The sequence below is a fragment of the Gallinula chloropus genome (assembly GCF_964237585.1).
Source record: "Gallinula chloropus genome assembly, chromosome: 26".
Taxonomy (NCBI): Eukaryota; Metazoa; Chordata; class Aves; order Gruiformes; family Rallidae; genus Gallinula; species Gallinula chloropus.
This window is the reverse complement of record NC_140111.1, coordinates 2066128-2089919: the sequence shown is the minus strand read 5'-3', so window position 1 is coordinate 2089919 and position 23792 is coordinate 2066128. Positions and strand designations below refer to the sequence as shown.

At 48.1% G+C, this 23792-nt stretch overlaps 1 protein-coding gene across 2 annotated transcripts in view; it reads left to right on the top strand.

Moving 5' to 3' along the window:
* Positions 1-18933, top strand: part of NPEPPS (aminopeptidase puromycin sensitive) — a 39567-nt gene extending 20634 nt beyond the window's left edge. For both annotated transcript variants that reach the window (XM_084275695.1, XM_084275696.1), the window contains exons 6-23: positions 1380-1580; positions 2003-2099; positions 2205-2238; positions 3698-3812; positions 6270-6434; positions 7504-7608; positions 8460-8520; positions 9332-9441; positions 10054-10117; positions 10663-10802; positions 11878-12012; positions 13082-13301; positions 13929-14071; positions 14822-14878; positions 15366-15473; positions 15680-15835; positions 15937-15984; positions 17414-18933. In XM_084275695.1, coding sequence (XP_084131821.1) covers positions 1380-1580; positions 2003-2099; positions 2205-2238; positions 3698-3812; positions 6270-6434; positions 7504-7608; positions 8460-8520; positions 9332-9441; positions 10054-10117; positions 10663-10802; positions 11878-12012; positions 13082-13301; positions 13929-14071; positions 14822-14878; positions 15366-15473; positions 15680-15835; positions 15937-15984; positions 17414-17566 — 2112 coding nt within the window. In that variant the 3' untranslated portion in view covers positions 17567-18933. The remainder of the gene's footprint in view (positions 1-1379; positions 1581-2002; positions 2100-2204; positions 2239-3697; positions 3813-6269; positions 6435-7503; positions 7609-8459; positions 8521-9331; positions 9442-10053; positions 10118-10662; positions 10803-11877; positions 12013-13081; positions 13302-13928; positions 14072-14821; positions 14879-15365; positions 15474-15679; positions 15836-15936; positions 15985-17413) is intronic.
* The last annotated feature ends 4859 nt before the right edge of the window (positions 18934-23792 follow it).

The following is a 23792-nucleotide window of genomic DNA, read 5'->3' as shown; positions in this document are numbered from 1 at the left end:
CTGATAGTGGCCTTCCAATCCCTGAGAGGTGCCTGTAGGAAAGCTGGGGAAGAACTGTTCAGAAGAGTGTGTAGCAGTAGGACAACAGGTAATGGTTTTAAACTAGGAAAGGGGAGATTTAGGTTGGATACTAGGAAAAAAATCTGCAGTATGAGGGTGGTGGAGGCTCCATCCCTGGAGATGTTCAAGGTCAGGCTTGGTGGGGCTCTGAGCGACCTGCTCTAGTGAAGATGTCCCTGCTCACTGCAGGGGGGTTGGATTAGATGCCTCTAAAGGTCCCTTTCAACCCAACAAATTCTGTGATTCTGTGAATATAGAAGATCTTGCTGGCTATTACTAAGCAGCAAAAAAATTGAGAGGACTTTTAAAAGATGCTATTGTGATGTCAGATGCTAGCACAGAACCCAAGCAGGTTGTACAAAGCACACACACAAAAAAGAAGTCTTAGCATATGTCAAGCCACGTGCTGCTTGATTCAGAGTGACTGGAGAAAAGTAAGCCTCTGTGTGTTTGTATAGCTGTTGCAGCTACACAAGCAGTTGAGATATATAAGCAGGTTTTCTGCTCTGGAGAATTTCTGACCAGAACTGGGAGAAAACGTGCAGCTGGAAGTACATATACAAATATAAGTGGGCCTTTTCAAGTTGCTACTTCGTGGTGCAACGTAGTCCTAGATTATGTTGCTGGACTAGAGCAAGTCAGTTTAAAACCAGGCTTTTTGTCCTCCAGTATCTACCTTTCATAGCTCCCTGCAAACTCCAGCGGGTTTGTTTCAGAATGTAAAGCAAAAGCCTGATGCCTTGTTGAGGTCTGGGTGATATCCTCCTTGAAGGACAGTAGCTGGTAGCTCATGTGTTCAGTATGGAATAGAACTTATATAAGTTCCCCTCTCCGTGTGAGGGGGCATTTTTAGTTAGGAGGGGGAACTGTGTTGTCTGTATTTTAAAACCTTAGAAGTGCTCTTTTCTAAGAGAGTACAGGGGGACACAGGGGGAAATGGGCAGCCTCTTTTCAGTGTCTGTGGGGACAGGACAAGGGGTGATGGCTGCAAGTTGGAGCACAGGGAGTTCTGCACAAACATGGGGAAGAACTTTTTCCCAGTGAGGGTGAGGGAGCCCTGGGACAGGCTGCCCAGGGGGTGTGGAGTCTCCTTCTCTGGAGAGATTCCAGCCCTGTCTGGACACCGACCTGTGTGCCCTGTCCTAGGGAGCTGCTTTGGCAGGGGGTTGGACCCCATGAGTTCTGGAGGTCCCTTCCCACCCCTGTGACTCTGTGACTCTAAACACGCTCATGACTCACGATGATGGACTAGTCAGTCAAACCTCTTGCGTAATAGTTTCACTTCCCCGAAACTAACCGGGTCCCTTCCATGTGGGAAGAATGTCATCGACAGGAAGCCGTACCCGGATGACGAGAACCTGGTGGAGGTGAAGTTTGCTCGCACCCCTGTCATGTCAACCTATCTCGTCGCCTTCGTGGTGGGAGAATACGACTTCGTGGAGGCCAGGTCCCTCGACGGCGTCCTAGTGCGTGTTTACACTCCCGTTGGCAAAGCGGAGCAAGGAAAGTTTGCATTAGAGGTAAATGTGCTCAGAGGGACCTCCTCAGCCACCCCAGACCAGCTGGACTCCTCTGCCCATCCTAGAAATCCCTGCAAAGCCCCCCTGAGGGTGGTTCTTTTTGCTTTTATCGTGTGGAGAAGACCGTGTGTGATATTAACCAGGGTTTCAACTGTGGACAAGTTAATATCTGCAGTGACAAAAACACAGGGTTTCATTCAGTCCTGATTTGGTGAGATGATGAGGAATCCTGAAGGGTAGGCTACAGCCTGGGAGAAAAAGGAGATGGGAGTCTTCCAAACCATTGTGCTCTGGAAGCTGGGAATGGGGCTTCTGGAAGAAATCTCATGGATGCTGCTTTCTTAGGCTAGATTCACTCATAAATTTTCCCAGCCTCACTAGTTGTTCCAAGTTAACATCATATTTCTCTTTGTTTCTTACAGGTTGCTGCTAAAACTCTGCCTTTTTATAAGGACTACTTCAATGTTCCTTACCCTCTTCCTAAAATTGATCTCATAGCTATTGCAGACTTTGCTGCTGGTAAAGTAACTCACTTTATTGATGAACTGTGTTTTATTTGAATTTTAAACATTTAGGAAGAGGTGTGTATCAATATCAATAAACCTTTGTATTTATTTTATAAAGGTGCCATGGAGAACTGGGGCCTTGTTACTTATAGGTATGCTGTTAAAATACTGTCTTTCCCCCCTCTTTGTTCACTAATTCTTGGAAGTAATTGGATTAGTTTTAAGGAGCTGTAATTACTGGGGATCATCCCAAATATAAGACTGAGTAAATACCTTCAACTCTTGCTTCAGTTTGGATAATTGTGACTTCTGCAGCAGCGTGTGTTATTGTACAAGGCTTAGGAAGGCAAGAATGAGCTAACACAGCTACTGTCCAAGGGGTGTGAGGTTTTTAAGTGCCTGGCAGCACTGCCTGTTCTACAAGAGAGTTTTCTTGGCCGCTTTTTTCCCCCCCTGTAAAAGTTACGTGCTTACTGACACAGCTGGAAGACTTTCTTGTTTCATGGTGTAGGCAAGTTGGTAAATTTAGCAGCAACCACAGTATCACCATGTGGATAGGAGTAAATTAAAATATATTAACTTGCCTTCCTTTTCAGTCTTTTTTTTGTTCCATCTGATCAAGCATTTGTACTGTGGCTTGATATTATCACATTATCTGTGCTGGAGAATGATTTTTTTTTTTTCCTTCATTTTGTACAACTTTGGTCTTGTAAGCTTTAGACTTCAAATCCTGACATAGTTTGAATTTCTTCTGCTGAACTTTTAATTTGGCCTTTAAAAAAGCCAACATTGAAATGGAACTTTGAGCCCAGGTTTAAAATCTACTTAGCTGCTTATGGCAATTCTGATTAAAATCTGATATTTTATTCCTGGTGGGAAACAAAAAACCCCAAACCCTTAAAATTGTCCTGGATGAGTAGAATTTTTGGAAGCCTTTCTGTTAATTTCCCCCCCCTCCCAACTCCCCACTATGCTCAGTTTGGCACACTTGCTTTATCCCTTTGGGGACAGAAGCTTGGCACAACCTGCAGGCACCATCTAAGTTTTGAGGTGCACGTTTCCCCCTTCTGAGGTCTGTCAGTCCTTTCTGACTGTCCCACTCAGCCCTGCTTGTGGCAGGGGTGTTTCTAGCAGAGGGTTGTGTGCCTGCCACTCGTGTGTGCACGTGTGCCCTGCGTGGGTGCATCTGCACTGGGTGGTGAGGGTAACGTGGCTGGTTGTGCACTGGGAAGGCTTGGAATTCCTTTGGGGATGAGGGAGGCAGAGAAGCCTTTGCCCTGCACATGTCACGCAGTGCAAAGGGAGCTGCAGTTAAGGTTCCTAGATTATGTAGATGAGCTATTTTATAAATAAAGGATAAACTTTTCTTGTTCCTGCCTGGGTTTTTGCACTTATCTTCTTGCATGCCATGAGGAATTACTGCTCCAAAGCATTCCAACCACTGTGGAACTCACCACAATCATTTAATGTCTAAACTGAAAGAGCTTTTGGTTTTTTTCAGTCATACTGATCACTTTTTAGCTTGCTTAGGTAATTTCACCTACCTTTGACTGTTTTGTTTTCCCTCAGCGTGTACCACTCTGTTCAGTTCTCTTTCTCTCTTAACTACAGGGAGACTGCATTGCTCATTGACCCCAAAAATTCCTGTTCTTCATCTCGCCAGTGGGTTGCTCTGGTTGTAGGACATGAACTTGCTCATCAGTGGTTTGGAAACCTTGTGACGATGGTATCTAACAGCTACAAGTACTTGTAGTCTTCCTTGCTGAGTGCTTCATGTCATGTGTGTGTGTGTGCCCTTTAGTAGCAGGCATGCTATCTTTTAAAATAATAAGAGTAAAAAACTTAAAATAGCCCTTTATTACCACCTCTTTACTAGCACGTTCCTTAGTATTTCTAGATCCCATGTGAAGTAGTGTTCAGTGGTTTGAGTATAGTCCTAGTTAGGGTTGAGCAGGTGCTTTGTGGGAATTATTTTGGCTAGCCAGGTTGCTTAGAAGCAATAATCCACTAGTCCTTTCAGGTAGGTGTCATTCACTCCTTGGGCTGTCACACCAAGCACACATAGCAGCCACCAGCTCAGCACTGCAAATTGTTCTAGTCCAGTAGCTGAACACTTACTCAGTAGAAACTCCTGTGAGTTACTCAGGATATATGGGGAAACAGCTGACTGAATGGTTTGATGTTTGAGTTGTTTTGGTGGGCAGAAAATCAGACCTGAGGCAGCAAGGCTGAAATCTGGAAATAAATTCCATATAGTGCTAAAAACAAACCAGCATCTGCCAGAGCTGTTAACGAGCAGCTTCAGCTGCTTCTCCTAATGAGATCTGACATTCCCCTTCCCAAAGTCCTGTAAAGAGATGCTTGAACCCAAATATTTTGTGGGTTAAAGGTTTCTTGTATTGTAAGAAACTAGTGTGTTTGGTTTAAAAAAAGAAAAAGCATGGCTTCTGGAGCCCCAAATCTGTTTTGCTTTGGCTTTTAGGCTGCGTAAGTGAAGTGTGAGTAGAGGGAGGAAAAACCCTGCTGTAAATATTCATTATAACACTGGGCAGAGTTTGACAGAAACTTCTCTGCAGCGCTGTGCCTCTTCAAATCTAGTCAGCTGCTGTGTCCCTTCCTGCCTGTGGTAGCACGGGTACCTTCCATGTGAGCACCACACAGTATTGCAATGGAAAAGCCATATTAAAGTAATATATTTTTAGCTTTTAGTGGAGTTGAGCAGCTGGAAGCGAGGAAAGCCAGCTTCATGTGACTAGACAACACTGTGGGATGCCAGCAAGTGCCTTGGGGACCATTAGTGACCCGTGAACCATTTGTAGTCCTCCTGACCATTGAGAGTTGTGGCAGTGAGGGCAGTAAGCTCGAGAATATAATTTACAACAACTTCTATTGAATTAGCCTTTCATTCTCCTTTTGAAGTTCTTGAGTTGTCAACAAATGTTCCTTTAAGAATCTCTCTCTCTCATCATTTTATATTTTGTGCTGCAACTGTGCAATCTGGAAAGAAATTCCAGTGTTACTTCTCCATTTCCAGAAAGTCAGTTTACCCCCCTCTCTAACCAGCACATCCAAAAGCTGCAGTAGCATCTCTGGGTTAGTTTGCCAGTACCTGATCTTACTGGCCAATGCGATATCCCAGGTCTTCTGAGCAAAGGTAAATGAAATCAGAATAATCCAGGGGAAGAAATAGATCTATGAGCAATTAGGTTGTCAGTGGGGTAAGAGAGAAAAGACTTAGATGTCCAACTTTATTGCCCAGGAATCTATTTTGTAGTTGCATTAGTTCTTTGGCACTGATCTCTGTGCACTGGGACCTGGGCTTGGAAACAGATGCCATCAGAAATGTAAAAGAAAATTGGATAGTCTCCACTCTAAAAATAAAGCAGGGCTTATCTGAGTAGAGTTTCAGTAACAGCTTTCCTTGTTGAAATTCCACCCTCCCTGGGGTAAATGTTTCATTCATAGTAGAAGCTGTCACCCTTTGTAGAGCAGCTTTACTGGGTTGATCCTGCATCCTGTCCAGGTTCTGTTACTCAGGGGCTGTATCAGCACAGCCATGCTCATTCTTTAAATGTAAATGGGTTGGTTAGTGCAGCCATGGAAAAAAAGGGTGTTTTCTTCCTCAGTATCCGCAACTCGTTTCCTTATCTTGCTTAAATAGTAGAAATGAAGAGAATAATTTGAAAATGCCAGTGGAACTTGCTTATCTAAAAAAACCAAAGCTCGTCTTTGGTGGGTGAGGAACAGCTCTTAGCTCTTTGCTAGATTTCAGGTTTCTGTAGTGTTGAGCACTTCCAGGTTTACTCCTTTGTGTGAGCACACTCTCTAGCCAAAACCCAAACGCAGAGTCAGTCTTGTGCAGCTGCTGCTGTTCAGTTTGAAGACAACCAACGTGGTGATGCTGCTTTACTGAGCTGTGGCCTCACTGACCCCCTTCCCTAGCCTAGCTAACGTCCTTAGCTGTTTCCTCAGCAGCTCTGCTCTGACCTCTAGTCTAGTCTTGGGGAATTTCATTTGTGCTTGCTGCAGTTCTCCATGCAGAGTTTCTAAAACTTGAGACAGAGGGATAAACAAGTTATTGCCTGGTGATTGCTCTTCTTGGGCTGGTGACTTCTTTATAGGCTGCTTGATTAAATGAAGCTCTTGGAATTTTGCTCATTATTCTACCTCCTTCTCCTTCCAGGAATGGTGGACCCATCTCTGGCTGAATGAAGGATTTGCCTCCTGGATTGAGTACCTATGTGTAGACCACTGTTTCCCAGAGTACGATATCTGGACTCAGTTTGTCTCTGCTGACTACACACGAGCTCAAGAGCTCGATGCCTTAGACAACAGTCACCCTATCGAAGTAAGTTCTGGCTTTGCTATTGGTGGTCTCCCTGTTTTCTTGTCAACTGGGTGTGAGCATTTTTTCCTGCTAAGAAGAAAGGGAACTTTGCAGGCATTCACAGTGAAAATAAAGCCTATGGTTGTGTTTACACTTTGTGGATTTTCCTCTAGTATTTCAGAAGGGAGGTTTGAGGTGTGAGGATAGCTGCTTCTGGAGTTTTTCTGCTCCACAGACTTGAAATGGCAAAGTTGTGATCAAAACTCTTTCTTGTTTGTGTTTTGGTTTGGTTTCTCAACAAAGTGAGTGGTTTTCTGGCCCGTTATCACAATGAAGTAGCTACTGACCTACTCTGGTGCTCAAGGGCATAAACCAAACTGCATCAGAGTCAAGAACTTATCAAACTTTGCTGGTTTTGTACTGGTTTCTGTCTGAGGGACACCTTAGGTGTTTCTGCTTCATATTCCCAGAACTGAGTGTGGTGCAGACAGCCTGGAAATAAGGAGGACCTAGCTGGGCTGGCTGCTTTGGAAACAAGGCAGCAGTTCAGTGGTGGAGAGAAGGCAGCAGCAGCAGAACTGGGAGCCGTGCTGAAAACCAGCTCCATGGTGATCTCCAGGAATTACAGTGGAGGAGTTTTCAGATGGCTTAGGGAATGCTTGATGTGATAGATGTTGGGAGATGACCTTGCTTTGTACAACAGGTCATTTCAGAGTGGCTTACTCATTGAGAGCATTTCCTGAGTGTGTATTGTTTGCTGGCCCAGAGTTAAACAACTTCCACTGTTTTGGTTGGGTTTGTGGCTTTTGGGGAAGTGTTGAGAAGCAAAGGATTGAAGCAAGACCCCCAAGTCTATTTGTTTAAATACCAAAAGCTCAGTTAAAGTATGTTTAACCTATAAACCAGTCCTAACCCAGCCCTAAGTGGGTAAGTTTGGCTGCAGAGATTCCACGAAGACAATGTAGGGATGGATATGCATGTGCTTTCTTGAGTGAGAAAAATCAGTTCCTTAAACACTAGCACAACCAAAATCAAGGTGTTTATGGTAGTTAAAAACCATTCTCACTGTTAATTATCTTGCTTACCACAGGTTAGTGTTGGACATCCATCTGAAGTAGATGAAATATTCGATGCTATTTCTTACAGCAAGGGAGCTTCTGTCATCAGAATGCTACACGACTACATTGGTGATGAGGTAAAGAGATTGCTGTTAAAAAGCCAAATGTAGATTGTTGAGTCTTTTTACAGGTAAAAAGAGAGTTAAACAAAAAAAAACTGAATACTTGTGTTCTATATTTTGAAAGATCTTCTCCAGTTCGTACTTGGGATCTATTTGAACTGACCTAGGAGGAATAAGGTAGTGGGAAAATATGCAGGAGTTACAGGTGTGCATACTGGTCCTGAGATTCCTTGGCCAAGTCTTGAATGTAAATGCAGCATGGAGGGAGCATAGAAGGCACCTCTGTCCTGGTGCCACTTGCCATGGTTTAACCTGGCTGGCAGCTAAAAGAAGCACATGGCTGTTCGCTCACTCCACTCCCCCAGAGGGAAAGAATCTATTAAAAAAAGGTAAAATTAATGGATTGAGATAAAGAGAGTTTAATAGGACAGAAAAGGAAGAGAGTAACAACAACAACGACGATGATGCTGCTGACAAAAGAATATAAACAAGTAGTGCACAGCATGATAGCTCACCACTGACTGACCACCAATGCCCAGCCAGTTCCCCAGCTGCAGTCCAGCCCCCAGCCAGCTTCCCCCCAGTTATACACTGGGCATGATGCCATATGGCACAGAGCATCCCTTTGGGCACAGAGCATCCCTTTGGGCAGTCAGGGGCAGCTGTCCTAGCCGTGTCCCCTCCCAGCATCCCCACGGGATGAAGTCCTTCATTTGGAGTGAAAACGACAACCAAAACGTGGGGGTGTGCAGTCGACCTGATCCTCACCCCAAATCCAAACTACAGCACTGTACCCACTGCTAGGAAGAAAACTCTTACCCCAGCTGAGAGCAGGACACATTCTATGTTCCCTTTTATGTTCCCAGGACTTTCGGAAAGGAATGAATTTGTACTTAACGAAGTTCCAGCAGAAGAATGCTGCTACAGGTAACGAGTGGCTCTTGTGTGCTTCAGATCAGCGAGTTCTGGGGACAGAATTTTTACTGCTGAAGTGGTGGATTCTTAAACAACTCTCTCTTTTCCACCTGAGAGAACTGAAATGAAAGGAATAATCAGCTTGTTCCCAGTTTCATACGACAAGTGCCCTGCACAGCCGGAATTCAGGCTCATGTAGGGCTTTTGTATCTCAGGAGTAGGTAGCTGAGGTAATGTGAAAGGGCCACGTTTACCGTTGATAACCACATCTGGGTGGTAATCTGATTTAGAACTAGAGTATGTTGATTTGCCAGGCGAGGCTGTTGCAAGCTTCCTTTTGCAGTATTGATTGCATGTGTGATTAAGCACTTCAAAGGATCGTCTCGCATCTCGCCGCGCTTTCCTCAACGTCTCTGTGTGTACCAGGCACAGACACACGTGGAAGTGGAACATAGTGCTCTGGCAGCCAAACCCAGCCTGTGTTTGGTCAGCTCTTTTTGGTGTAATATGTGAAAAACTGAAGGAAAAAGATTCCTCTGTTTACCAGTTGGAGTATTTAATGCTCACTTTTGTTATACCTTATCACCATGTGTATTGATTGCGTCTGTCTGAGTAACAAAGAAGCTTTCTTCCCCCTCTCCCCCCCTCAGTTTAAACTAGTTCCTTTTCCTTACCTCTCATCTGTAACAATTTGATTTGCCTAAAGCACAAAGGGCAAACTGGAGTAATGATACAGCCTCCCACCCTCCAGTGCGTGCATAGTATCCTTGTAGTATCTGATGTGTCATAACTCAGAGTCCTTAGTCAGCCTTTTCTTCTGCAGAGGATCTCTGGGACAGCCTGGAAAAAGCTAGTGGTAAACCCATCGCTGCTGTGATGAATACATGGACCAAACAGATGGGATTTCCCCTCATTTATGTGGAAGCTGAACAGGTGAATATAACTGTGCTTTTTTCAGCACTTCAGATCAAAAGTTCTCCCTGTAACTGTGGTTTGGGATGGAATTTAGTAGTCTCCAGTTGTTTAAAAAATTCTCTTTGATCAGGAGGCAGTGCAGTGGGGTGCTTAGTGACAGTTCTGGTTCTGAAGGGAGGGGAAGTGTGGCTCACTGGGGGAACCCAGTGTGAAGTGGGATGGAGCTGTTCCACAGACACTCCAGATCATGTGCTTGGAGTTTGCTGACATAGCTCTGCGTGCATGAAATGTGTGCTGGGGGAGGGAATCTCTGACTTCACTCCCATTGCCACGTGTTTTGCTTTTCACTCCAGTTCAGTTATGCTTAGTCTACAAGACTGCAGGGTGAGTGAGGATTTACTGGCTGGAAGCTGAAATGGGGCAACTAATTCAAATGAGAAGCAGGGCATGTGTGTGTTAACAGCAACACTGATTGGAACGGGTCTTGGGGCAGTTCCTTTTCCTGGAGGCCATACAAGTTACTCTGTGTAACAGAGGCCACATGAATGTTGTGTGATTATACAGCAGCTGAGATTAGATAATGTGCTGATAATGCCTTTCTTCTTTCTTTATTTTTTTTTCCCCCCTCAGCAAGATGATGACAAGGTGTTGAAGTTAGTCCAGAAGAAATTCTGTGCCAGTGGGCCCTATACTGGTAAGATGAATGCTGAGAGCAGGAATGGGGGTGGAACAGCCACACCACAGAGCAGGCAGGTGCTCTGCTTGGGTTCAGGTGTTTAAGTGTTTGCTAAATGCTTAGAAAACCTAAGGCTGGATGTGCTCACACACGTGGCTTCCATGCTGTCCCTGCATGGAGAACAGCATTCATCTGCACCCTTGGCTCAGTTGTCATTCTGAGGTCCTGTTTGAGCCCAGTGCTGCTATCAGAGGAGCTTTGTAAGCTGCTGGGTTTATAGTCCTTCTGAGATAAAAATGCCTCATGTGGAAGCCAGCTCTATCTGAAGAGACAGATTCCACCCATCTTCCATGCTTATGGAAATGCAGATGTTTGGTGTCAAAGGTGATTTGGAGACTCTTGGGTTTTAACTCCAGAACTGCTGTTTGCCTTCAGGTCTCTGCCTATTTTAGCTTAAATCTAAGTAGCAGTGCTTCAACTACTGATGAAACTTGTCTGAACATCAGAGTTTCTGGTGCTGCCTGCCTTCCTCAGGCCTTCCTTTTGATTGTCCCTTCTTTCAGGGGAGGATTTCCCCATGTGGATGGTCCCCATAAGTATCTGTACAAGTGATGACCCCACGTGTGCCAAAATGCAAATACTGATGGACAAACCAGAGCTCACCTTGGTTTTGAAAGACATCAAACCAGACCAGTGGGTGAAGGTGAGTTGTCATGAAGAAGAACATGTTACTGGGCAGGGGTGTGTCACTGTAATGTACCTTGAAGCTCATTCTCTTTCCTCTCTGGTTTTATTTTTTCCTTGCAGTCTTGTATTTCTTATGGAGGGGCCTCTCTGCACTGCTGTTGAACGTTGGCTCCTCTTTAAAACGCTTGCTTAGTGTAGTCTGTTGCCTTCCAAGAGTAGTCTAGACAATGTAAACCTGAACCTTTTAGGAGTCTGAGCCCAGAAAAACAGCGTGCAATTAGAGGCAGCTTTGGAGTTGAAATGTGGTGGCTTTGTTGGGTTATCCCATAGCAACCACAGTTAAGTCCATCTTGAGAAAAAAATAGCCCTGTTTATCTTTCATTAGTGAGAAGGTTTTCTACTGGCTATTGCCAGAGGAGTACAAATCTGCAAGTGAAGAAATTCACTGGTGTGGTCTCCTGCAGACACCAGGCTGAATTTGAAAACTGGAAGGCAGCAACTGGCTGTGACTGTTGCTGTATGAGCTGCAGAGTTTGGAGGGCAATTGTTTCTAAGCTGGAGAGGTGGCTCCATGAAATAACACCAAGGGTTAGTCTCTCTTAATTAAATCCTCCTGTTTAACTGATGTGGGCATTCCAGCTGTCAGGCCTGTGTATCCTCTTGCTCTCCCATCTGAAGAGAACTGTTACCTCTATCAAAATTGAGTGAAGCAGGTTGTGGGAGAGAGGTTACAAAAGTTAAGGTTCTAGCACCCACAGTCTCCTGAGTCTTACCTTGCTGCATTCCTCCAGTTAGGAGTCACCCCTAGAAGAGAAGTTTCCCTTTTCTCCTTGCTCCTAGTTCTAACTGCAGCCTCTGTTTCTTTATGGGAGCTCTCTCTCACCTCCTCTACCTTGTAGTGAGCATTTCTTCTTTGAAATCATCAGCCTCCCTTACTTGCAATTTGTTTTAAGTTTGCATTTAAATTACAGTGACTGGTTTCTCTGAGCTGTGATGCTTTGAGAAATTCCTGGTGGTTCAAAGAAACCACCCCAAATAGTTCTTTATTTGCTCCATGTTTCTAATGTGCTCCTCTCTTTGGTGCCTTTCAGTTAAACCTCGGGACAGTCGGGTTTTACCGTACCCAGTACAGCCCTGACATGCTGGAGAGTTTAATACCAGCCATCAAAGACCTCTCCCTACCCCCTGTGGACAGGCTGGGCCTGCAGAATGATCTCTTCTCTCTGGTAAGCAACCCTTTGCTGCTCTGGCTCATCATGAGAGCTCCAGTAACGGCAGAAACCAGTGTGTGAAGAGTCGAGCCTCAGTTTCTGGAGGCAAAGTGCCTTTGGGATTACTGCATACATCCAGTTATTAATTAGCTTGGCAAGTTCTAACTTGTATTGTAAGACTTAAACCCTATGGAAGCTGTCTGTAACTCTCATAAACGTGGGTTGGATACCCCACCTCTCCAGCTTCAAAGCTTGTAATCTCAGCACAGCTTGGCTGAAACAGTTTCAAACTGTAGTCTGAGTCATTTCCCAAATATTGCAAGACTAATGGGACAAAAAAAAGTTGGACAAATAATACACATAAGAACATTGTGTCAGACTCCTATTTTGGTTTCAGTTTTACTCATGTTTTTATCATGGGTGAGAATAGCTTAGATAATAAAAATTCACCTTTACCTCTTTTTCTGGTACCATAAATTACTGAGCTGGTTCCAGATGAACAGAAATCTCAGAAATCTGGTTGGAGGTACCTACTGTAGCCACTCTGAGCTTAGAAGCGTTTTCAGGATGCTGTGAAGCAATTAATAGAAACTTTTCCTGGCAGAGGAGGTGGTACTTGTACTAATTCATGGGAAGCAGGGAGCAAGAAGGACTTCTGTGGTTTTACACTCTCAATTTAATGAAGAGCAAAAATGAAATCTCTGAATCTTTGCAGTTTTTAGTTAAAATAAGGTTTTGGTGGGTGTAGTATCTGGCTGAGAATAACTCTGGGGGGTTGTGTTGCTGCAGTTTTCTAAAGTCACTCAATCTCTTTGGCTGTATCTTGTTTGCAAAACGTGTTTGTAATTACATAGCTGTGTCCTTGTGAAGTGCTTACCTGTGTATAAAAAACATAGTGTGCCCAGAGCAGGCAGCTGAGCTGCTTTGACTGCTGTGACTCCTCTTGGCAGAACCCCTCCCAACAAAGAATATTGAGTTTATGTGCACAAACTGAACAGGGAAAGCTGTAAAATAACTTGATGAACTATTGGAAGTCTTAATTCTCTTTGGAAGTAAGATTAATCTCTGTCTTCTCCTCTCCCAGGCCCGAGCTGGAATCATTAGCACTGTAGAGGTTCTAAAAGTCATGGAAGCTTTTGTGAACGAGCCCAATTACACTGTGTGGAGCGACCTCAGCTGTAACCTGGGCATCCTCTCAACTCTCTTGTCCCACACAGACTTCTATGAGGAAATCCAGGTGTTTGTGAAAGATGTCTTCTCACCAATAGGAGAGAGACTGGGATGGGACCCCAAACCTGGAGAGGGTAGGAAGCTTCTGCTCTGACATCCAGTAGTGGTTTTGTGTAAATAAAACTGTCAAGATTTTAGGGGGAGGGAGGAAGAAGATACTCTGAAGTGGGCATTCAAGGTTATTTCCACACTTTAAACCAAGCAGACAAACACAAAACACCCAAACAATCCCTTGGGATCAAGCACAAGTCAAAAGGGTAAAACTTCTCCCTCCTTGGTCACCAATGGATAGAAATTCTCTGTCCTGGTGTTGCATCAATTGGAGTTCATGAAACTTAAAGCTAAAGGGATGAAAGGCACTTGTGTGCCTGTTTCCTTGTCCTAGTTTGTCCTGTTGTAGATGCAAATGGTTAATATTACTGACCTAGCTCAAGTTACAGACATAGGCTGTTGTGTTTGGTCTGGAATAATGTTCTCCTGACCCTCTTGCTATAAAAAAAAAGGTAAAACTCTCAATGCATTCTCCAGTTGCCACCAAGGAGAGGGGCAAGAGGCCTGGTTTCTTCAGGTGTCCTCAAGCAGGGGAGGATTCTTGCACAGCTCTGCCCTGGTCACTCAGGCTGGAAGAACACTTTCTTATTTTAATTGCTGAATTATCTCTCCAAGTAATTATTTTTTCCCCCCTCCTACTCGCTCATTAGGTCATCTAGATGCTCTTCTGAGAGGTCTGGTCCTGGGCAAGCTAGGAAAAGCTGGGCACAAGGCAACGTTAGAGGAAGCTCGACGCCGGTTTAAGGACCACGTGGAAGGAAAACACATCCTGTCAGCTGATCTGAGGAGTCCTGTAGGTTACTGTGCATTTTGGTTCCCAACAGGCACTCCCTGCTCACTTAGCACTGAACTCTTGTGTTTCCAAGAGTAGGGAAACTAGAGGAAACCAGTGTCAAGATAGGAGATCAACTGGTTTTGGCAGAGGTGGTGGGAGCTTGGATAAGTCTGGTCATGAAGAAATTTGTACTAGGGAGTGTGGTGCAAACAAGTAAGCCTCTTCTTTCCTGGCCAGTGCTTAGTGGCAGCTCATGAGCTCAGCTGTACACACATCAACTGCCACAGTACAATGCCAGACAGTAGATTGTGTTGCTTTTTGGGTTTTGAAGACTCTTTAAGTGCAGTGCTGAATCTGAGCTGACTCCTAGTCGTTGGCCTCCCATCCCAGCCTGCGTTCTGGTTTAAAAGCACTGGGGTGACCTGTGGGGATTGGGGTGTCAGCTTGGCCCTGCAGAGCAGAATCTAGAGCAGGTATGGACTGAGCAATGGGCAGTACTTAGGAGCCAGGTGTTGCCTGGGCAAAGATTCCTTGTTCTGGTGTTTTGCTCTGTTTGAAATTACCTCTTCCTCAACTCCAGCATAATTTTGGTTAAGAGTTGATGCATCTTTAAAACCCAGTCTTAAGACACAGAAGGGATCAGAGTTGGTATCTTCCAGATCTGGAAGAAATCTTTGTCTGAAATCTATGAAATACTTGGCAATTGGTTGTTAATGTTTCTGACAGTGTGGGCTTTGAAGGACCTCCCTTGTTTATGCTCTGTCTTAGGTATATGTAACTGTGTTGAAGCACGGAGACAGTACTACTTTAGACACTATGCTGAAGGTGAGTGCACGCCCTCTCCTTAACACTGCCAGCTTATGCAAGGAAAACCTAAACATCCCACCCTGCAAACTCCTCTGAGAGACAGATTATCTGCAGACAGGCTCAGCCTGGTGTTTTATGGGTGATGTGAGGGGTAGGGCTTGCTTTGGGTGCTCCCAGGTCCCTGTGTGGTGGGAAATTGCCACCTAGTGGGTTGTGCTTTGGGCACTTGAGGAGGATTTGTCATCGCTGGGAGGCACAGTCCTACTTGACCTCATATGAGCAGTGAAAATGAGTTCATTACTAAGGGGGCTTTCTGCTGATGGACGTGTAACGAGCTCTGGATGGGAACAGCTGCCAAAATGATTGATGAACGAGTCTGATTTGTCACTTAGGAGGCTTGAAGACTAATCTAGCAGCTCTGGTGTGTGCAGCGAGCTCAGCAGCGCTAGGTAAGAAGTCAGCATGGTAATCCTGGGCGCTAACCTTGTTCTCTCTGGCTCTGAAGCTTCACAAGCAAGCAGACATGCAGGAGGAGAAGAACCGAATTGAACGAGTTCTCGGAGCCATCTCCCAACCAGAACTGATTCAAAAAGTTCTCACCTTTGCACTTTCAGTAAGTTACTGGGGGAAGCTGCTGCTTCCTTACCTCATGAGGAGGGCAAATGTGTTCAGAGGACTCGGGGATAGAGCACTGTGAGCCTGTAACATGCTGGAATAGGAGCAGTAGTGGGAAGGGGAACAGATTTTGGCTGATTCAGTGTAGAAATACAGGGATCTTGGATTTGTTGGAACAACCCTTGTCCATGTTTTCACCTTCAGGAAGAGGTACGTCCCCAGGACACGGTATCTGTTATCGGTGGAGTAGCTGGAGGCAGCAAGCAGGGGAGAAAAGCAGCTTGGAAATTTGTAAGGGACAATTGGGAGGAACTTTATAATCGATACCAAGGTGGATTCTTAATATCCAGACTAATAAAGGTACGTGTGGCTGTGAGGAGAGGCCTCTTCTCATCCATGACCGTTGTATTTGAAACCCTAAATGCTCACCCTCACTTAATGTGGGCTTTTTTCCCCTTCAGCTAACAGTGGATGGATTTGCAAATGACAAAATGGCCGCAGAAGTTAAGGTAAGAACTGTTAATTAAAGGAATGATGATGTGTCAGTGCTGTGGGTTTCTGTGGGGTTTGGTCTTGAACTGTGGCTCTCTCCACCTCTGACTGATGTGTAGTCCCTGAATTGCACTGCTTTGGCCCGAGCTTGATGCGGTCAGTTGTGCTGTGAAGCAAGAGCAAGGCTTTGCCCCAAGGCAGGGTGACTTTTTGGCAGAGAATCTGTCTAAGGGTGATGTGATTTCCTTACTGGAGCATCCCCTCTGGCCCCAGGGCACAGGCACAAGGTCCTGGTGGCGTTTTGGGAATGTGTGTGGGTTTTATTCTTTACTCTTTGCCCACACCTTTACAGGGACTCCTCCTTGGAAGAAGGAACTTAAAACGATGGCCCTTTAATTATCACTTCCCTGTGAGGAAAATGCTCAGGAGGAATTCTTGGTTCAAAGATGTGCTGAGCCATGAGCTCTATCCATCCTGTTTTATTACCTAGTGATCTCTTCTTATAAAAGATTTAGTAACAGAAGTGCTTTTACAGAGAAACTTGCCCTGTAGCTGATTTTTTTTTTCCCTTAAAGAACACTTTGCAAAACACTTACCAGCACAATCACCTGTAACTAAACCATAACCACTTCCCAGGAGACCCTCCTGGGACAGCAAGCTGAGCTTTTAGCCGCAGCACTGCTTGTGTCTGAGCCTTGATGTCACCTCAGAGTGTCACCTCATAGTGAGGTGATCTGCTAGATCCCCAGAAGAGCCCGTTTGAACAATGATGGGACATGACAAGGCCATGCTGCCTTACTCTACCCCTTAAACCTGTTGTAAAGTGCAAAGCCACAGCAGCCTCTGTTCATGGGGGAAGTGGGAATTGTGGCTTCTGAAGGAAGAAACCTGAGAACAACTTGACTTGATGATCTTAAAGGGCTTTTCCAGCCTTGTGATTCTCTGATACTCCACAAAACTCTGGAGTGCTGCCTGTGCTTGGAGGTCATTGTGGAGCCAGGAAAGAGGCCTGGGTAGAGCCCTAGGAAATCTGATCCCGTGGCAAGCGCTTCCCTTAGTACCCAGAAATACACACTTGACTTGCTGCTGGTTTCTTGCCTCCCATGAGGGGCTAAACTCATCTCTGAGAGCTGCTTGCTGTCCCTTGGAGCCAGGCCAGGCAGAGTTTGGGCTACTTGTGGGAGTGCTCCCTGGTTTTCCTTTAGTGGGGAAACTGAGGCACCCCCATCCCCGCTCTGCACTTGGGATTGATACCCCATGAGTGACACTGAGGAGCCTGTGAGGCTGGTGGGAGCAGACAGACAGACAGACAGACTTCCCAGCAGCATTCCTCCACAACCAGGGAACACAGCATCTTAAACACCCCCTCCCACCCACCCCCACACCCCCCTTTGCCTGCGTGCCCCCTTCCCACCCTCACAGCCGGTTGTGTTGCTCTTCACACAGGCCTTCTTTGAGAGCCACCCAGCCCCCTCAGCAGAGCGCACTGTCCAGCAGTGCTGTGAGAACATCCTGCTGAACGCAGCCTGGCTCAAACGGGACGCCGACAACATCCACCACTTCTTCCTGCAGCGCCAGGCCCCGCCAGCCGCGGTGTGAACCTCTGCATGCTCTGCTGCAGTCCTGCTGCCGCCTCCTGGGGAGAGAGGGAGGAGCCACCCAACAGCTGATTCATATGCCAAGAATTTGGAGTCTTTTTTTTTTTCTTTCTCAAACCGATGGGGATTGGACAATGAATGTAGTTAACCGGTTCCTGCTCACACTCCAGATTTGAAATTCTATTAAAATTTATCAGCAATTCAGCAAAGAGGAGAGAAAAAAAAAAAAGAAGAAGAAAAAAAAAGAAAGAGAGAGAGAAAAAAGAATCTGTAAATATGATAGTAATAAAATAGAGCATAACAAAACTGTGAAACTTCCTCAAGCCTTGTCAGTGGTTCAAATATTTAACAACCCCCTCCTGACACTCTTATCGACAGATGTTCTGTTTTTTACACCCTCCCCCAGCCCTCCCCAGATAAAAGGAAACCAGGGGGCTCCTAGGACAGCGGAATTTTGTGGAGAGCCTGGGGCAGGAATGGGTTTAACAGCCCCTGAGCGTTGTGTGGGACAGGTGACTCGGAAAGGCAGGTAGCTGGTATAACATAGAGTCTGTGCATCATTCTAAGCGCAAGGTTTTGGGGAGATGTTCCTGCAAACCCCCTCTTTCCCTCCCCCCAAACCCAAGGATAGTAGGTTCCCTCCCTTTTGTGTTACCTCTCAGCAAAAAGGAAAATGTTCTGTTGCTCTTCGGTTCTTCTCCTCGGTTCCACTTGCTGATGTCCTTCTTAGAACGGGATTGTAAGGAAACACCTTTCACAGCCACATTAAAGAAGAGAAAAGATTCATGCTAATTTTTTTTTCTGGGTTTTTTTTTTTTCCATTTTGTTTCATTTCTGACTAAATTACACCCTCAAAATGCATGCAGGTGAGGAGATAACCACTGCAACCAGCTCCCCTGGCTGCTCCTGGGGCAGGTCTCTTCTCTTCACGACACCGTGACGTGTCTAAAAAGACCCAGAGCTCGTTCCATCTCCTCATGGCCGTAGCAACACAAGCTTTTCATTCCTTTCTGTGATGTTGATGGTAATTTGATTCAGAAGCCTTAAATTAGTGATGACTGGCGTGATGATGAAGTCTAAGCCGTGTGCCATCGTTTACTTCACACAGCAGCGTGGTCTACTAACCAGGCACAACACCCTCTAATACGAAGGTTGGAGTTTCCCATATTTTATTATTATTATTATTATTATTTTTCCTTTTAACAGGAAATTTCGTATTTGGTGTGGCTTAACTGTATTTCAGAAGGTCATCAGACTAACTGTCAGACTGCTTCCCTGAAACATTTTTGTGCTATTGTTTAAAAAAGAAAAACACAATAAAAAACTGAAAACAGGTTGGCGTTAATAAAAATGTCAATGTGGAATTCACACCCTCATCTTGTGTTCTGTTTGAAGCCTCCCAGTGCTGCTGCTGCTGCTGCTGCTTTCAAAGGACCTAAAACCTCTGAGGGAATGGAACAGCCAGGTCTTTCCCAGCCCCAAGGAAAACCTTGTTCTCAGCATCCTCCTCCTCTGCTGTTGGTGCTAGGTCTTAGGGCAGCTGAATGAGCTCTACCACTGATCGTAAGTAGATCTTGTGTAAGCTGAATTAAAGGTGGTAGTCAAGTGCTGAGGAACTAACCAGGACACGGTCTGGAAGGGAAAGGAAAGGGGGGAAAAGTTAATCCTTGTCAATAAGGAAATTTCACAGACTCAGAGAGCTGTAGGGGTTGGAAGGGAACTCCAGAGCTCATTGGGTCCAACCCCCTGCCAGAGCAGGGTCCCCAGGACAGGTCACACAGGTCGGTGTCCAGATGGGGCTGGAATCTTTCCAGAGAAGGAGACTCCACACCCCCTGGGCAGCCTGTCCCAGGGCTCCCTCACCCTCACTGGGGAAAAGTTCTTCCATATATTTGTGTGGAACTCCCTGTGCTCCAGCTTGAGGCCATCGCCCCTTGTCCTGTCCCCACAGACCCTGAAAAGGGGCTGCCCATTTCCCCCTGCATCCCATCCTTCAGATATTGATAAACATTAATCAGGTCTCCCCTTAGTCTTCTTCTCTCCAGGCTGAACAGCCCCAGCTCACTCAGCCTTTCCTCACAGGGAGATGCTCCAGGCCCTTCAGCATCTCTGTCCCTCCTCTGGACTCTCTCCAGGAGATCCCTGTCTGTTTTATCCCAGGGAGCCCAGCACTGGACACAACACTCCAGGAGGGGCCTGACCAGGGCAGAGCAGAGGGGGAGGATCCCCTCCTGTGACCTGCTGCCCACACTCCTCCTGATGCCCCCAGGATCCCATGGGCTCTCTCAGCCCCCAGTGCACACTGCTGGCTCATGGCCACCCTGTCATCTACCAGGACCCCCAGTTCCTTCTCCTCAGAGCTCCTCTCCAGCAGGTCACCCCCAGCCTGTCCTGATTCCCGTGGTTATCCCTTCCCAGGTGCCAGACTCTCCACTTGCTTTTATCAAACCCCATCTGGTCTCTCCCTGCCCACCTCTCCAGCCTGTCCAGGCCTCACTGAATGGCAGTGCAGTGTCCTGCCTGTCAGCCACTCCTCCCAGCTTCTGTTAAACACCTGAAGGTGGGAGATAAGGGAGTTAACCTGAGGGACAATGTGAGGGGCAACAGCATTGTGAAACCAGGAGGCACTGGGACAGGGAAACACCCCAGAAGCAGCTGTGTGTGGAGCTGCCAGAGGTGCAGCGCTCTTGAAGGGTGTCACAGGGCTTGATGTGCCCAGGGCTGGTGTGATACACACTCAGAACCAAGATGGAACCAGGAATTCTGCTTGTCCTGAGTCCCAGCTGTTAACCTGGGCGCGTTTCCCCCCTGTCAGCACTGCAGGGCCAGTGTCATTTCAGAAGAGTAAGCTGGTTTCTCTTCTGCTTCTTGCACATGGACAAAATAGCAGCGCTGTGAGCCCGGCGTGCCTGGTGATGTATGAAACCAGAAGCACTGTGGCTGCAAGTTGAGGTGATCTTGTTTTGACTTTAAACAATGCAAATGACGTGCAGGCGGTTGAAGGAGAGCGACAGAAATAACAGGCTTGTGGTCAGTGAACAAACTGAATGCTCCCAGCAGACTGACTGGGCCTGGCCTCTCCTCTGTGCAGAGGAAGTAGATTTTCATCCCCCGTGAAATTAAAAGTTTGGGATTTGTCCCCTTCACATGGGATTATTTTTGTTTGTTTCGCTGGAGACAAATCGATCCGCAGGAGCTCAGGACAGGAACAGCAGGAGTCAGTGTGGGTGAGGAGAGCCAGGCCAGAGAAGGGCAACCAGGCTGGGGAAGGGGCTGGGGGGCAAATCCTCTGAGGAACAGCTGAGGGAGCTGGGGGTGTTGAGCCTGGAGAAGAGGAGGCTGAGGGGAGACCTTCTCCCCACCTCCCCTGCCCTGCCAGGAGGGTGCAGAGAGGTGGGCGATGGTCTCTGCAGCCAGGGGATGGGGTGAGGGGAATGGGCTCAAGCTGGGCCAGGGCCTGCCTGGTGCACCCTGTCAGATCAGACCCTGGGGAAAAGATCTTCCCCAAAAGGGTTCTCAGGGAACCAGGGAGGGGCTGAGTCACCCCTTGGGATGGGTTTACCAGCCGGGCAGACGAGGTGCTCAGGGATGGGGTTAGTGGGGGATGAGTCCAGCTGGACTCAATGGTCTCAAAGGGCTTTTCCAGCCCAGGGATCCCGTGGGTCTGAGGGCAGGATCCCCACTGCTGCTTCCTCTGGTGAAAAGCAGTCTCACTCCTCCTCGCTGCCTCCACCCCCCGTCCTGACGCTGCAGAGCAGAGGGGGTTACTGCTGGGGAAGGAGACTGGGACCTGGGGCTGAGCAACACCAGGAAGGGGGATGATGACAGAGGAAATTGAGGTTACAGGGACAGAGCGGTACCCTGGGGCTCAGCAGACCTACATCCCACCCTCACCTGCACCAGGAGAGAAGCAGAAAGGGTTCTGTGTACCTACACCTTGAGCCTGAGGTCTTAAAACGGGGACAGATCCGGATCAGGTTCTTCTGTAAGGTGCTTTGAGCGCTCTGGGTGATGAGGAGTGCCCAAACACAGGCACTGGCAGGTTCAGGGCAGTCACAGCAAGGAAGAAGGGGCTGAAAAGTGTCCAGACAGGGGGCTGTGGATTCTGTTTGTCCTGCGGCCATCACCTCGTCACAGGTTTGTACCTGTGTCTGTCTCAGCCACTCCAGCTGGAATAACAGAGCGGGGACCAACGTCTGGACTGCAGAGCTTTGGGATCACTGAGCTGAGGCAGTGAGGGAGAGGAGGATGGGGAGGCAGGGATGGACAGACGGACAGCGAGGTGCTGCTCCCTGGTAAAGCTGTGCCTGTGGCTGTGCTGGGATGGGCAGAGCTGGAAGCTGCTCACCTCACCGACTCATTTAACACCAATTACTCCTCACAGCCTGAGTCAGGGCAGGGACACCTTACTCAGCCCCAAGGAACGGAGCTCTTCACCGTACACCTCTGCCTGCGGATCAACTCAGGGAGCAGCCTTTGGGTTGAAATCCGGTGAAATTCCCTCTCTTGCAGATACTCCCCAGAGGGACAAGACAGCAGCAGAGCAGCTGGGGGCTGCTGCTGGGCTTGGCTGAACGCTGTCCTGCTCCAAACTGCTCCCCCTCTGCCCTCCCCAGCCCTAAGCACGACCCAGGAGCACTCAGGGCTCCCTGTGCAGTTTCACTGGCCCTTACAACCCCCCCACGCTCGTGCTGCTGACTGGGATGACTTTCCTTAGGGGATTGCTCCTAGGGGAAAGCCAGGGGGAGAAAAGGCTGGAAGCATTTTGGCCTCAGTAGCAATGAAAGCCTGATCACCAGGGGTAAAACCAGGATAAATGAGGCTGTGGAGTCAGCTCCCTGGGTAGAGCTGGGGCTGGAGCCGTAACCTTGGGCTGGACGCTCCAGTTTCCTCCTCATTGCCATAAATGGTGTATTTAGGTTCTGCATCAGAGGCTTCTGTCATCTCCTGCTTTCCCAAACCCACTGCAGGAACCCACTGGCTCCAGAGCCGGGGTAACTCGGGGTTATTCAGGCAAGTGGAATGGTTGGAAGAGGAACTGGGGCCCAGGTTCCCCTTCTGAGTCCGGGGAGGCTGCTCGGTACTTCCAGGTTTCTCAGAAAAACCCCACATGAATTCCCAAGGAACGGGAACTCTCTCTGGTTTGTGTATCTCCAGAGGCTGGAGTTGCAGTGGAAACCTCCAAGAATGCTCTTTAGGTGAAGCAGGGGTGAGGTGAGGTCAGGTTTGAGGGGTGAGGACCCAGGAGAAGGTTCTTCACACCCAAAGGACAGGCGCCTCTTGGAGGACGCTGAACGCTGGAGGCTGCGGAATGCTCAGCCTTTCTCCAAGCTGGAATCACAGCCCTGTGTCCCTCTTGTCCTGGGACACCCAAACCTGCCCCCAGGACTCCAGGTGAGGCAGCCCCAGCAGAGCTGGACAATCCCCTCCCTGCGCTGGCTGGGCAGGGGGACACAGGACCCTGCTGTTACCTGCACAGCTCTTTACGATTCGGCACAGAAACTGTTCCAGAGGGAAGAAAAAGGATCTACCAGCGTTTCCCCGACGGGCTGAGCTTGGGACAGACAGAGCAGAGCCCTTGGCAAGGCCAGCTGCTGCTGCGCCCTTCAGCACTCGAGGTGCAGCCTCCCCAGTGCCCAGCGCAGGGGCACAACCCCTGCCCCGGCCCTGGGGCTGACCCCAGCCAGGGGGCCGACCCCAGCCAGGGTGCCGACCCCAACCAGGGTACCGACCCAACCAGGGTACCGACCCCAGCCAGGGTACCGACCCCAGCCAGGGTACCAGGTCCCGTTGCTGGCGCAACCCCCGGTGCCCGGCACCGGTTTGGCTCCGGGCCCCCAGGTAATGGTGCCTTCTGCCGCTGCCTGATTGAGTTACTAATTACCGGCCTCGGGGAGGCGGCTCCGCCCGCCGTTAATTATTCCGCCGCCCCTTCGTTCCGCCCCTCAGCTCCGCCGCTGCCCGGGGACACGGCGGCAGTTCCCGGGGGGTACCGGGGGGAGCCCCGTCGCCCCGGGGGATGGGGGTTGGGGGCGATGGGGGCGCGGGGGGATGCTTTATTGGGGGGATGCTGTGCGGGACGGATCCACACGCCCGTCCAGCCGCTCCCGGGGCCCGCACAGCCCCCGGCTACCGGCACCGGTCACTACGGGGTGTCCGCGGCTCTCCGGGCAGCCCGGTGGAGCCCGTGTCATCACCCCCACCCCCCATCCCCGGTCCGTACGCGG